The 15,490-nt window shown below is 43.9% G+C and overlaps 1 protein-coding gene across 1 annotated transcript in view; it reads left to right on the top strand.

The window, feature by feature from the left end:
* The first annotated feature begins 1,718 nt into the window (after nucleotides 1-1,718).
* Nucleotides 1,719-15,490, top strand: part of LOC138973824 (uncharacterized) — a 21,841-nt gene continuing 8,069 nt past the window's right edge. Inside the window, exons 1-2 of the mRNA XM_070346533.1 lie at nucleotides 1,719-1,815; nucleotides 3,623-3,982. Coding sequence (XP_070202634.1) covers nucleotides 3,970-3,982 — 13 coding nt within the window. The 5' untranslated portion in view covers nucleotides 1,719-1,815; nucleotides 3,623-3,969. The remainder of the gene's footprint in view (nucleotides 1,816-3,622; nucleotides 3,983-15,490) is intronic.

The following is a 15,490-nucleotide window of genomic DNA, read 5'->3' as shown; positions in this document are numbered from 1 at the left end:
CAATTTTGCCAGGAAAGACCCTTTTGTCAATCGTGGGATCTTTAACGTGCACACCCAATGTAGTGTACACGGGGGGAGGTTCGGACACCGAAGAGAGTCTGCACACAAAGTTGACTCTGTGAAATAAATTTCCGCCGAACCTGGGATCGAACTCACGCTGACAGCGGCCAACTGAATACAAATCCAGCGCGCTACCAACTGAGCTATATCCCCGCTACACACACACACACACACACACACACACACACACACACACACACACACACACACACACACACGCACACACACACACACACACACACACGGATGGACAACGATCGATTACCTTACATTATATCACACTAAAACATAGTACGTCATTAATATCTGTACCCTGACATCAGAAATTGTGAAAGAAACAATTGAAAGTCAGCAGAAACTTTCTTCCGAGATTTGTTAAAATTTCTTAGCAGAGAAAGAGAGATAGATATAAGTTCAAACAGAAGCATGGTTTTGGCACATCACAAAAATATGATACCTTTCTCAAAACAGAAGGATACACAGTACTGTATGTTTGGTATTTTGTGAAAGCTCGTACGCCAGCCAAATGGGTTCAATATATTTATTTTAGATTGATCTAATTGCCTTTCTTCATTAATGACAGAAATCAGTCTTTTTGTTGTTAGATATATTCTACTGGTTGAAGGGGGTACATATGAGGAGACGCATACAAATAGACATCTTCTGACTATAGTTTTTGTTTGCGCAGGAAGGTCAGGGTCAGTATTGTTAACATGTATTGATTACAGTCCTAGCGGTATAATAAAGCAGGTTGAAAGCAGGATTTCTATATCTAGTCCGCTATGATTGTGCACACAAACTAATCCACTGTGAGCGTCACATTTAGAGTGCACCCTACCACATGTGCAAAATGAAAGTGTTTTGGTTGTGTGGTTTCTGCGTGAAAGGCTATTTTGACATGTGCCAGTTAGGTATGGCAACATAAGTTGTTTCGTAGCGTTCCTAATGCTGTACCCACCTGCTAAAGGTAGTACGCACTTTTGAATTTTGTGTTGCAGGCGTGATATCATATTGAATACATCTCGCTGGGGCCATTTTACTGTGGATTAAACGTGAATTGTGGTTCTATTTAAGATAACATATACTATCTGGGGAAAAGACTTCCAAGTGCTACGAGGTATCATTTGCTACAGATAACGAGTCGACTATTTTCATAAATATGAATACTGAAATAATTGTATATAATAGTTCACAGATTCCAGCCAGTAAAATTCATATCTAACAAAATAAACGGGACATAATGTGTATTTTAACTAATGTACATTATGAGATTAAGGTAACATGCATCACTATTCTGTTTAGCACCATTTCAGATTTTCTAGATTAACAAACAACGACACCGTACCTTTCGTGTGTGTATCCAATTAGCATCGCATGTACTGATTTATGTTTGAGCAGAGCAACACTTCAGCATAACGGGGTGTCAGAAAGAGACAGCCTACGATGTTCTGGACAATAACCAGACGTACCTCACGTGCACAGGACTACAACCCCTATCCAACATCTACTGGTCCTTCACTGGTCCCTCAAGCAATGGAACGGAGATCAAGCTGGGAGAGTGCTATGCGTGTAATACGACCGAAAGCCGTAACAACTGTACAGTATTTGATACGAACTTTGAAATGAGCAGGCAAAGACAAAACTTCACCACACTACGATTTGTCAGCAACGTGGAGAGAAGTCATGGCGGACTTATCAAGTGCTCACAGTTTGACAATCAAAGAAATTCTCAAGCATACTGCGCTGTTCGAAAAGGTGAGTGTCGTACCATATTAACTAAATATATCTTAAATTATTTTGACAAAGTTAAAATTGTGCACACGTACTAAACTACACTTTATTTAATATTTATTCATTGTTTGAATTATTTCTGTATTATATGCATTATTTGGATTATGTATTCATTTGCTTATATATTTATTTGCTTGTGTATTTTTTTTTCTATTTGTATCAAGGAACACGTTAACCTAGTTTGTATAACGAATTCATATTTTATTAATTCGTACATTAAATTGATGAGTTGTGCAGCTATATATGATTTTGTGTGATGGTTTATAACACTCACAAACGATCTTATCCAATACAAAATTGAAGTTCTTATATGCGTTTGAATGAAGATACGCACATGACCGACAAAAGTCAGTATAGTTTCAAACCTTCCTTCGATCAAAGGAATACAGAAGCATGTCTGCATATGTAAACCCGTGTGACGTGTTGTACTATTAAGATTTATTACCATTCCAGAGCACCATATGGCTTTTTGACCAATCAGGACTGATTCTAGGTGACCAGCTACATGTTATAACATTTAGGCAGGGACTTTTTTTTCTTTATCACGCTAAAAAAACACGCAAGACAAAGTAAATATTTGAATTAACAATATCAGCGTAATTTATTCCAAAGAATGACACTTTAAATGCTGTCATAGAATACTCTTCATCTAATTTGTTTCTCCAAATAGCCAGTTTTGTCAGTGGGTGCTTTACCGAATGGCAAGGCACCACCCACCCTCAGAGTGTGCAGTGCCGACCGGCTCACGTAAACATGTCATTGTTAAAGTTCTGTTAAAATGACATAACTCAATTTATATCAAATCTATCTTTACGTCGGTTCTTAATCTGTCACACATCAATCAATCAATCAATAGGAAGCTCATATAGCGCGTATTCCGTGGGTACAGTTCTAAGCGCTTGTCTGTTTGAAGAAAAATTGAAGCAACTGAAACGCAGGTTCAACATGGTTAATCTTGCGATACATGTATTGTTGTGTGAACGCATTTCACCTGTTAATATTCATCACGATCACGTCATTTGAGTAATTGGCTGACCAAAGTCACGAAAAAATTGACTGACAGGCATAACCAAATAGGAGCGATCCAGTTGCCATTGCAGCTGTTCTGTCTACTGCGCGGGGTCGCTTCGAAATTTCTTTCGTTTGAAATAGGGGGTAATAAAACCATTATTTATAATATGCTGACTTTTTTTTTTTTTTTTTTGCTCAACGCCCAGCCGACCACGAAGGGCCATATCAGGGCGGTGCTGCTTTGACATATAACGTGCGCCACACACAAGACAGAACTCGCAGCACAGGCTTCATGTCTCACCCAGTCACATTATTCTGACACCGGACCAACCAGTCCTAGCACTAACCCCATAATGCCAGACGCCAGGCGGAGCAGCCACTTGATTGCCAATTTTAAAGTCTTAGGTATGACCCGGCCGGGGTTCGAACCCACGACCTCCCGATCACTTTGCGGACGCCTTACAATATGTTGACTGTTAGCATGCCGGCTCATGCTTGATATCCATTTTCTCGACATGTTTGTTATCATTTGCTAACAGTCAGCATACTAGAAATAACTTATAGAGTTGTACCACTCATGCAGAACTGACCCTGTCCTTGCAACACCTATTTTCTTGACGATGTGTGTGGCCATGTTGGCGGCATTGTCGTCAATCGTGCTGTTGTTGCTGTGAAGTTAGTGGCGATGATGCTTGTGAGGCTGCTTTTGGTAATACAATCAACTGATTTTCTAGCATGAACACTCATACTTTTTCGACAGATAACACGTCACCGGAGTTTCATATCCCCGAATGCAGCAGCGGATTACTTCAAGTCTCTGAAAACCAGTCAGTTTCTCTGACATGCACTGGACTGTGGCCCGTATCCAACACCTACTGGTCCATCAGTGACATTGATGCTAACGTTAGCCTAGGAAATTGCAGTCTGTGCTGTCAAAACTGTTCATCCACACTTTGCGAAGTTGCTGATCCGCGCTACAACATCACCAGGTCACGTTTTGACGTCACAACGCTGGAGTTTCTGCCTGACATTCAGGACAATGGCAGCGCTACTGTGAAGTGTTCACAACTATACAACGAAACAACTGTGCAAGCAAAATGCTCTATCATGATTTTACAAGGTATTTGTTGTTTTGTTTCTGTTTTTACAATATTTTCTCATGTGTCTCTTAATTTACCAATAAATAACAAAGCTAGCTACGAGCGGACTGAAACACAAAGTCAGTCTTCAAGGAAGACGTACACTAGAACAGACGGACGAACAGACAGAAGAACACACAGACATAGAAACAGACAGGCACACCGAGAGCCAAACCAACTGATGGTATATGCATAGCTATAGACATGACTGTATTCGCACGTAAGGACATTATGTTCGGATAGGACGACGGATAGTGTGCATCTGAAAGCATATGTTTGTTTTCTCTGTGCAACGAAGTTAGTGTGTGTGTGTGTGTGTGTGTGTGTGTGTGTGTGTGCGTGTATGTGCGTGTGTGTGCGTGTTTGTGTGCGTGTTTGTGTGTGTATGTGCGTATGTGTGCGTGTTTGTGTGCATGTATGTGTGTGTGTGTGTATGTGTGGATGTGTGAGTGAGTGGGGAGAGGGTAAGATTTGCGTACCAGCGTGTTATTGACTGAGATAGACAGAAGTTATAGAGGATATGTTTATGTGTGTCTGTTTAAGAGAGAGAGAGAGAGAGAGAGAGAGAGAGAGAGAGAGAGAGAGAGAGAGAGAGGGCGAGAGAGAGAGAGAGAGTGAGTGAGAGAGAGAGAGAGAGTGAGAGAGTGAGAGAGAGAGGGCGAGAGAGTATGTGAAAGAGAGAGAGAGGGAGAGAGAGAGAGAGTCTGGAGTCTGGAGTCTGGATGGTTTATTGATTGGGCCTTTGGCCCATTTCAATTCGGGGTGTACACATTTTCATCATTCATGCTTCATGAAAAATAATCATTGTAATATTAATCATACTAAAATAAATCATCATCATCGTAATGACAGTCGACATGACGACTGTGGAAACAGGCATTTACAACAGCAAAACGTTTGGAAAAGGACAGTAAGCATCAGCACAAAATCCAGTCTCTGTCGCACTTCACTCATGTCTCTCTGTCCTCTTTCCGTCCATCCATCCATCCATCCATCCATCCAGCCATCCATCCATCCTTCTATCCATCTCGTGTCCCTCTGTCCTCCATCCATCTAATCAACCGTCTGACTGTCCAACCATTCATCCGTCATCCATCTATTCATCACTCCATCTATCCCTTCACATGCCCTTTCACACGCAAATCTGCAAGCAGTTATATGCATAATCGTTGCATCTCTGATACATAGCATCACATTAACGTTTTCAAAAAAGACAAAACTTTATTACTGTTTTTTAAGCAATCGACAGAAAGCAGCAAAAATAGCATACACATAAAACAAGATCGTGCAATATCTCATATTCACTGTCCCCACTCACTGCGTATTTTAAACGCGTTCATGATGAAGGTTGCAAGTCTAAGTAATATTGATCTGTTTGGTGTCGCTAGAAGTAGCGCCAGTTTAAAGCTTGATGGGCGGTTGTAATATTTTGCAGGTATGTAGTACTCGCGAATACCAGCATATTTTGGACATTTCAAAACAAGAGAGAGAGAGAGAGAGAGAGAGAGAGAGAGAGAGAGAGAGAGAGAGGGCGAGAGAGTATGTGAAAGAGAGAGAGAGAGAGAGAGGGCGAGAGAGAGAGAGAGAGAGAGTGAGAGAGTGAGAGAGAGAGGGCGAGAGAGTATGTGAAAGAGAGAGAGAGGGAGAGAGAGAGAGAGAGAGAGAGAGTGAGAGAGAGAGGGCGAGAGAGTATGTGAAAGAGAGAGAGAGAGAGAGTGAGAGAGAGAGTGAGAGAGAGAGAGAGGGCGAGAGAGTGTGTGAAAGAGAGAGAGAGAGAGAGAGAGAGAGAGAGAGAGAGAGAGAGAGAAAGAGAGAGAGAACTGAGAGTGAGAGGAAGAGACATAGGAGTCGGAGTCGGAGTCGGAAATTTTATTTGTTAGGCCTCCGGCCCATAACAAGACTGGTGACACATTATACAAGCGAACAATGTTTAAAATAAGCAGAAAAAGCAACATTATGGACCTGCATCTTGCAACTGAGCATTTTCCAGAGAATCAGTGCGAAATCGTAGTGCTTTGTAAATATACGTTGCTAATTGTCTTACCACTTGGCCATTTGTTGAGGATAGTAATTGGCACATTCTAAACATGGATGGGTTCCGATAATACTTTGAGGCTATTAATTCAACTCTGATCTCATTATATGCGGGACAAACAAGTAAAAAATGTACTTCCGTCTCCAGTGTATCATCTGAGCACAAAGGGCAAAATCTGTCTACGTTATTCACATTGGGTTTATACTGTAAATAGTGGTTATTTAAGGGTGACATACCAAATCTGAAACGTGCTAACATTCTTCTCAAATGAACATTTCTTATCTGATACAAATAACCACTCATACACAAGGACTGCTTAAATAACGAATACACATTATAAAAAACGTGTGATTCAAGGGAACTATGCCAATCCTGTCTAAAGCAATCGACAAGTCTTTGGCGAAATTCTCTTACAAACGTGGAAATATCACCAACACCTTGGGCTTCCCACACTTCACCAAATCCATACTTGTACAAAACATTACGAACGTTACAAGCCCATGTCGTGTAATTTTGCCTTTGTATAGACAGTAGCATATTATACACTTTCTTGGGGTACCTGTTGCCATCCATCCGAGTTAATCGAAGCCAAAACTTCATACACTTTATGTGCGTTACCACAAACAGAGGATAACGTCCTGTTTCACCGTAAACTATATGCCTTGGTGACTTCGAATGGACACCGACAAACCTTTTAATGGCAGACAAATGTACTCTTTCAACAATTTGTTGATCAGCAGAGAGTCCCCAGACCTCCGAACCGTACGTCAAGATCGGTTGTATTTGACTGTCAAACAGTTTAAAAAATGTATCAGGAGAATATTCCCCAATACTCCAAAGAAGTTTGAGGATAGCTGATACTCCCTTTCTCGCGCGATCAGCAAGGTCGTTTAGAGTGTGGGAAAAAGAGATTCTTGTGGACATATAGACTCCTAAATATTTATACATGTTTACAACTTTCACTTCACTATCACCAAAGAACCATAGGTAGAGAGAGAGAGAGAGAGAGAGAGAGAGAGAGAGAGAGAGAGAGGGCGAGAGAGAGAGAGAGAGAGAGTGAGAGAGAGAGAGAGAGAGAGAGAGAGAGAGAGAGAGAGAGAGAGAGAGAGAGAGAGAGTGAGAGAGTGAGAGAGAGAGGGCGAGAGAGTATGTGAAAGAGAGAGAGAGGGAGAGAGAGAGAGAGAGAGAGAGAGAGAGAGAGAGAGAGAGAGAGAGAGAGAGAGAGAGAGAGAGAGAGAGAGAGAGAGAGAGAGAGAGAGAGAGAGAGAGAGAGAGAGAGAGAGAACGAGAACTGAGAGTGAGAGGAAGAGACATAGGTAGAGAGAGAGCGCGCGACAAGAGAAGAAAGTACATCAGATGTGCATGCCGATGTGGCATGCAGTCACCTACTTTTGTTGTAATTACGTTTGCTCAAGCCATTGCACGATGTAAAAAGAAGTAAACCGTGTTTTTATTGTAGCACCTTGTTGTGACCCGTTTTGTGGAGCGTTAATATTTTTACGTGAGATTCACGTGCTCCTTGTTCAGTTGTTGTGACCTGGTTTTGGTCGGAGCGTCACAAACTGCGTCGTTTAGTCTTAGAACACCGTGAGATTCACGTGCTCTTTTCCGTGTTTTGATTTTGAGGTGAGCCCTGCGAATCTGCGTTGCAAGTTTTAGAATACGTGTGACTCACGTGTTTTTAGCTTTGTGATGTCAGCTAGTTCCTTGGTCTTCTTTCTGTTAAATATACCGTTTTAAGTTTTGGGCATGCACGGAGTGCGTGATCGGTTACTGATTGGTTGTAAAATAGTAGTTTCACCCGATTCTGTCTTAGGAATGTTGTTGGTTGGTCAATCCGGTGACCTTTGACTTTTGAATAACTATTCCATGTTAGGTTTTTGTTTCCATAAATACCGCTGCTTGACTCCTGTCTCGTCAGTCGATCTGAGGGTTTTAGGAAGCGTTTGGTTTTGATGTAAACGTATGAAGGTTATCAAGTGAACCAACGGAGTGTTTCTTATGTTTTAACGTCAACGTAATGTTCTTGGAGACAGTTGTTTCTCAAGTGTGAATCGTTTTGTGCCCTTCGTTTGTGAGGCAACACGTTTTTGGTACTGCTGGTCAACCCACACAGCGCATAAGGTAATTTTGTTGTTACTTGTTTGTGTTGTGTTTTGGTCGCCATTTTGTAATGACTTTGTGAGTTGTTTATGTATAACGTGAGTTGAAAGTCTGACTTGTTGTAGTGTTTCTTTATTGTGTGTTCAACTGTTCTAGTGTTGTGAACGTACAGCAATGTTTTGTAGACGCTAGAAAGTCGCTAATGTTTATAATGATAACTTGTGTTTTCTGTGGTTAACGAAGTTCGAAGTGAAACGTTTTCTCCGACTTTTTCAGCCTTACGTTAAAAGAATTTAGGTAAAAGAAGCTTGCGGTCTGTGGTGATCGTTTGTAAACGGGCTTATTTCTTGTAACGTTATTGAGGGAAAGTGGATGAGTAAATATCTTGTTTGTGACTTTGATTAACGCAGGAACGTTGTCGTTAGACTTTTTTGGTATGACAGTTTGCTTTGTATTCCTGGCCTGATGAGTCAACGTTTTGTATTTTTCTGAAACTAGCCATTTTGGTTTTAAACGTATGTATGCTAAGTTTCTTGAGTATTCTTAGTGCTTATGGTATTGTTGAACGTACGGAACGTAATTCTTTATTGTTGTTGAACGTACAGAACGTAACTCTTTATTGTTGTTGAAGGACTAACCAACGAGTGTGTGGTAATTGTAACTTTCTTGTCTGTTTGTCTTTGCCTGTCTTGTGATTGTTTATTTTTCTTGTTTTTACTTCTCGTGTCTTGTTAATGCATTTGATACTTTTGCCATGTCTAATAATTTGTTTTCTTTTCTCTTTTTCTTTCTGTCCATAAGTTTTTTACCGCAATAAGTAGTATCGCAATACGTAGTATCGCAATACGTGGTACTGTAACGATATATATACATTACTGATCCCTAGTGTCAGATGTAAAATAATAAACCAGTACTTTTGCGCGTTATCGCTTGTAACCTGTGTTTGTCATTTCGTATGAACAATATGTAGTACCAGCCTCGCTCACGAAGGCGCGCACAGTAAAAAACTTTAGTTGCTGTCGCCCAGTAAAAAACTTTAGTTGCTGTCGTCCAGTGAAAGAATTTTAGCTAAAGTAAACAAACTTAGCTGCTGACGCCCAGTAAAGAACTTTTGTTATTGACGCTCAATGAACGTAAACGTAGCTGTTGATAACCAGCAAAAGACTTTATTGTTACCTGTCACTGTGTTAGTGAACCATAGTTTGACATAGATCAACTTGTCGGTTAGAGATCTTCCTACTCCGTATCCGGCGCATTTTTTGTGACTTTTGTGTATTATCCCAAACGACCCTCAGATCGATTCATTTTACTTTATAACCAGATAAACCTTATGTATGTTTTTAGTGCTTTTGAATAAGCGAACATTGTAATGGAGAAGATTCCAGCAGATAAACCATTGGAAGCTTCAGGTTATGACGTTAACGGCGATGAAGATGAACATTCTCAAAGGCCTAGGCGTGACATTAAGCCTACTGAAAAAGGTAGAGAGTACCAGATTGAGATCAAAACTAGAAACTTCGCAAGACAACGAACATTCTTGGAACGAGCAATCGGTGAGATAGTCACAGAGCTTAACCAAGAAACTCCTAATCAAGAGTCGTTAACCAGTCAAAAACAAATTGTTTTGAGCATGTACAAGGATCTTGGTGACATAGAGAAAGGTCTTCGTAGTATTGGTAGCGGTGAAACCATTCAGGAAAGTTGGGATGATGTTCAGAGAACAGTTCAGAACATTATGTTTGACATTGATCGAGCTCTTGACAGACAAACGACTAGTGTGCAGGTGGCTAAGGAGCCTACTTCCAGGCATAGCAGTGTTACACCTAGCGTTGGGTCATCCACCCACAAGTCAGCCAGTGTTAAGTCTGCCATTCATAAAGTGGCTAGCATTACTTCAGCCATCCACAAGTCAGCTAGCCACAAGTCAGGTATCAGGAGATCAGGTAGCCAAGTAGCTTCTCGCGCCGAGTCTCTCCGCTCTAAAAGTGTTAGCTCTGAAGACACTAAATTGGCTCTTAAACTAGAGGCTGCATCCCTGGCCATAAAAGTGGAAGGTGACGCAATAAAGGAAGCTCAGTTTAGTGAACTGGATCTCTTACAACAACAATATGCTGAGAGAACTGCGGCTAGGCAGACTGAGGAAGCTGAGAGAACAGCAGCTAGGCAGACTGAGGAAGCTGAGAGAAATGCAGCTAGGCAGATTGAAGAAGCTGAGAGAACAGCAGCTAGGCAGGCCGAAGAAGCAGCTAGGCAAGCTAAGGAAGCTGAGAGAACAGCAGCTAGGCAGGCCGAAGAAGCAGCTAGGCAGGCCGAAGACGCAGCTAGGCAGGCTAAGGAAGCTGAGAGAATAGCAGCTAGACAGGCCGAAGACGCAGCTGAAGCAGCTCTTGAAGAGATTAAACAGAAGAAGGCTTTGAGACAAATTCAGTCCACCGAATTAAAAACTAGCTTAAGAGAACAACAAGCTATGTTACAAGTATTGGAACAAGGTGAATCCGTTCAGCAGGATCTCCCTGATCTACCGTCAGTTGATTTGTTGAACACTAGGTTCCACCCTCATCCTTTCGTTCCCTTGTACAGTCTTGTAGCCCCTCCTCTAAACAATGAACAAACAGCGATAGGAATAGGGACAGGTGCTGCCGTCATTGCTGACCAAGGGACACACCAGCCAGCCTTGGACGCCACGTCTGTTCCTGTCTGCCAAGCTGCCGTCATTGCTGATCAAGGGACACACCAGCCAGCCTTGGACGTCACGTCTGTTCCTGTCTGCAACGCCGCCAGCACCCGTGACATCTCTACTGTCAACGATGCTGTCACCATCTTCGTCGCAGGAACCACAACGACTGAGCCACGACAGCACGCGTTACCTGTCGTGGACCTCGTCGTTGGAGTCAGCGCCTCTACAAGCGCCGCTACTACCAACAACGCCACCTACGAGGCGTACGGACCTCAACGTAGAGAGGATGTCAACGCCCCCCATCACGCCGGAACGAGCGCTCCTTTCATCCATCGGGAGCCCTCCACACCCAACTACACGACGGCTGCAACTACATCCTCCATGCGGCCTACAGCGCTGCTGACCACACTGCAGCACCCTCTCGGTGCATACACTGGTCAGCCGCCTCTGCACAACGTTGGACACTCAACGACAAGCGTCACAGGCCCTCGCCCGCCTGATCTCGACCACACAGGTTGGTCCTATCACCTACCAGAGACAAGGGAAGGTGATGAGACGCAAGAACGACACACCTACTTCCCAGAAGAACGTCACCAACGCATGGACCACAGACGTTTTCAAGTTACCCCACCCTGTTTCCCCTATGATACCCACCTACATCCCAAACCAGAGCCTTTCGTGCCCACATTCCTGGACCCACATCAGACCACCCCCAAAGTTATTTGGGGAAACGAAAACGCAAGGCCCCCTGCGTACATGAACTTTGACAAGGAATGTCATGCAGATCGTCCATTTGCCACCTACCCCCCGTCTGCGTACTACCAACGTCCACTTGCTACTCCTGCCAAGCAGGACACTCCTATGGACTCTCTCGCCAAAACCCTATCAGACGCTCTGATGATCAACCGCTTGCCGATGCAGGAGCCGTGCATTTTTGTTGGTGACCCTCTCCAATATCCAATTTGGAGATCGTCGTTTGCGTTTCTCATCGAGAGACAGAACATAACCAGCAGTGAGAAGTTATTGTATCTGCAACGGTACATCGGAGGTCAAGCAAGGGAGGCCGTGACCGGCTTCTTTCTGCTGAGAGAAGGTGATGCCTACGAGAGAGCCATGGAAGTGCTGGAAAATCGGTTCGGCAACTCATACGTCGTTTCGCAAGCTTTCCGGACCAAGCTGGACGAATGGACCCCAGTCAAAAGCAAGGATCCCAAGGGACTCAGAAGTCTGGCCGATTTCTTGCAGCAATGTTCCGTTGCTGCCCAGGAAGTTGGTGGACTGAGCATCCTGGATGATGCCCAATACCTACGGAAGATCGTCGGAAAGCTCCCAGACTGGATGAGTCACAGATGGTCTAGAACAGTTGCTCGAACCAAGGTCGAAAAGAAGAGGTATCCTCTGTTCCATGAACTCGTGTCGTTCGTTACTCTCGAAGCAGACATTTCTAACGACCCTGTTTTCGGCTTGACAAGTGCATCGGGGACACCAAGAAAGTTCACAACGAACCTGTCAACCCTGACAGAGGATGTCACCGCATGTCTGCACTGTCAACTTCCGGACCATGACGCTGGGACATGTAAGGAACTCATAGTGAAGCCTCTGGTTGAGATACGAGATTTTCTGTTCAAGAACCGTATCTGCTACGGATGTCTGAGAAGCAAGGATCACCAGAGCCGTCAATGTATGCAGAAACAGACGTGCAAGAAGTGCAAGAAGGCTCATCCCACTTGTCTTCACGATGACAATTTCAAATATCAGAACAGTATGAGTGAAAACAAAGGGGCGAGTGAACACAAGAACAATTACCGTACCTCTGCTGCTGACGTTCAAGAGCCACTGTCATCGTCGACCCCTACGGTGTCTGCTCTTAAGGCCAGCGAGGAAAACAGCATCGGTTTCACGTCTATGATCGTTCCCGTTCTCGTTTCCAGTGACTCTAACCCCAACGTAGAGGTGCTGACGTACGCACTACTGGACACTATGTCCAACGCCACTTTTGTAGTGCAGTCAGTGGCTGAAGAAGTTAAAGCCAAATCGCAGCCGACTACACTCAGGGTCTCCACACTGACTGAGGACAATGCTGTGGTCTCCGGCAGGAAGTACTCTGGATTGCGTGTCCGCTCTCCTACCTCCAGTGAGTTTGTCAGGCTCCCTTCTGCCATCTCACGACCTTATCTGACCGTTGACCCCACTCATATCCCCACCTCAGAGACTGTCAAAGCTTACCCACATCTCCAACACCTGTCTCCAAAACTGCCCCCCTTGTACCCTGACTGTGAAGCAGGCCTCCTCATCGGCTACGACTGCGCTGAAGCCCTCATGCCCCTAAACGTTGTCCAAGGACTGCCATTTGCAGTAGAGACTAAGTTAGGTTGGAGCGTCGTCGGCAAGGCACCGCATTCCGTCGCCTTTGATGGCATAGCCTCGTCCATGCGCGTCATCGTCAAGCCAGGATCGAGGGAAGAAGAACGTGTAGCTCACGTCTACAAGGTACAGGTGGACGAAGTCTCGTGTACTGACCCATTACATGTTATGGAAAGAGACTTTGCAAGTGACTCAGGATCCATGTCCCAGGACGATGTAAAGTTCAAGAAGATCGTGAAGGTCAACGAAGCTGGTCACTTCGAGATGCTCTTACCATTTCGACCAGAGAAACCGTCCCTCCCCGACAACAGAAGTGCCGCAGTCAAGCATCTGAAGGGCCTGAAACGCCAGAAAAAACGAGGGTACCGTGATGACTGCGTCAAGGTCATGACATTAATCTTGTACGGGCTGATCGTGACGTGTTTTGCCTCTAGGGCAATCCACATTGAAACCCTGGATGACATGTCAAGTGATTCCTTCATAAACGCCCTACGCATTGTTGTCTCCATGCGAGGAAACATATCACGCATTTGGTGTGACAAAGGAACGAACTTTGTAGGTGCATGCAATGAGTTCAAACTGGCATGGAAAGAGATGGACTCTGAACGACTGACATCAAAGATGCTGGAAAGCAAATGTGAGTTCAGGTTCAACCCCCCTGCAGCTAGTCACATGGGTGGCGTTTGGGAGCGTCAGATCCGAACGATACGCAGCATCCTGAATGGTCTTCTCAGAAGATCAGGCCAGCGTCTCACTACTTCATCACTTCGTACGTTCCTATACGAGGTGATGGCCATCGTGAACAGTCGACCACTGTCTGTCGAGTCATTGGAATCGGCAGATGGACCACGCCCTTTGACCCCCAACCACGTCCTCACCATGAAGTCAGGTGCCATCCTTCCGCCCCCTGGTGTGTTTGAAGATCCAGACCTGTACGCCAGGAAACGTTGGCGCTGTGTCCAGCGGATGGCAGACGAATTCTGGCTGCTATGGAAGAGCCAGTACCTTTCACTTTTGCAGAAACGTCGTGTCTGGCAACGTCCCCAGGCAAACGTACAGGTGGGAGATGTTGTTGTCTTGCATGACCAGAACTTGTGCAGATCAGAATGGTGCATGGCTCGTGTAGTCGAAGTGATGCCGGGATCTGATGGACTGGTCAGACGAGTGAAAGTGCATGTTGGAACAAAGGCTCTAGACAATCACGGCCGTCCCACTGGTGATAGTCGCATATTAGAGCGACCTATTCACAAAATGACTGTGTTAGTAAATCGTGAAAATCACGAAGACAAAGCTGTGTAGGCGAACTGAAAGAACATTGAACGTTGGAGTGTTTTTCCAATTTGACAGTTGTAGATTGTTGCGGTTTGTTTTTATACCAGATGATGTAACGGACATTTATGGTTTAAGTGGTGCGTTCTTTTTATGCCGTCGAGTAAATGACTAGTGGCATTTAGTTGAAACGAGATGTGTTGAAACACTGAAAATGATTGAACCATAATATTGTGTAAATGTTTTGCAACACAATGATTTTGAGTTGTAAATTTGAAATGTCTAAATCTGCGTTATTCTTCTTTTGATATAAGGAATGTGTTTGTACAAAGGTTTTTTGAAGTAAATTATATTAATATAATTTCCGGTGGGAGTGTGCATGCCGATGCGGCATGCAGTCACCTACTTTTGTTGTAATTACGTTTGCTCAAGCCATTGCACGATGTAAAAAGAAGTAGACCGTGTTTTTATTGTAGCACCTTGTTGTGACCCGTTTTGTGGAGCGTTAATATTTTTACGTGAGATTCACGTGCTCCTTGTTCAGTTGTTGTGACCTGGTTTTGGTCGGAGCGTCACAAACTGCGTCGTTTAGTCTTAGAACACCGTGAGATTCACGTGCTCTTTTCCGTGTTTTGATTTTGAGGTGAGCCCTGCGAATCTGCGTTGCAAGTTTTAGAATACGTGTGACTCACGTGTTTTTAGCTTTGTGATGTCAGCTAGTTCCTTGGTCTTCTTTCTGTTAAATATACCGTTTTAAGTTTTGGGCATGCACGGAGTGCGTGATCGGTTACTGATTGGTTGTAAAATAGTAGTTTCACCCGATTCTGTCTTAGGAATGTTGTTGGTTGGTCAATCCGGTGACCTTTGACTTTTGAATAACTATTCCATGTTAGGTTTTTGTTTCCATAAATACCGCTGCTTGACTCCTGTCTCGTCAGTCGATCTGAGGGTTTTAGGAAGCGTTTGGTTTTGATGTAAACGTATGAAGGTTATCAAGTGAACCAACGGAGTGTTTCTTATGTTTTAACGTCAACGTAATGT

The sequence above is a fragment of the Littorina saxatilis genome, linkage group LG8, assembly GCF_037325665.1.
Source record: "Littorina saxatilis isolate snail1 linkage group LG8, US_GU_Lsax_2.0, whole genome shotgun sequence".
NCBI lineage: Eukaryota > Metazoa > Mollusca > Gastropoda > Littorinimorpha > Littorinidae > Littorina > Littorina saxatilis.
This window is presented reverse-complemented; position numbering and strand designations above follow the sequence as displayed.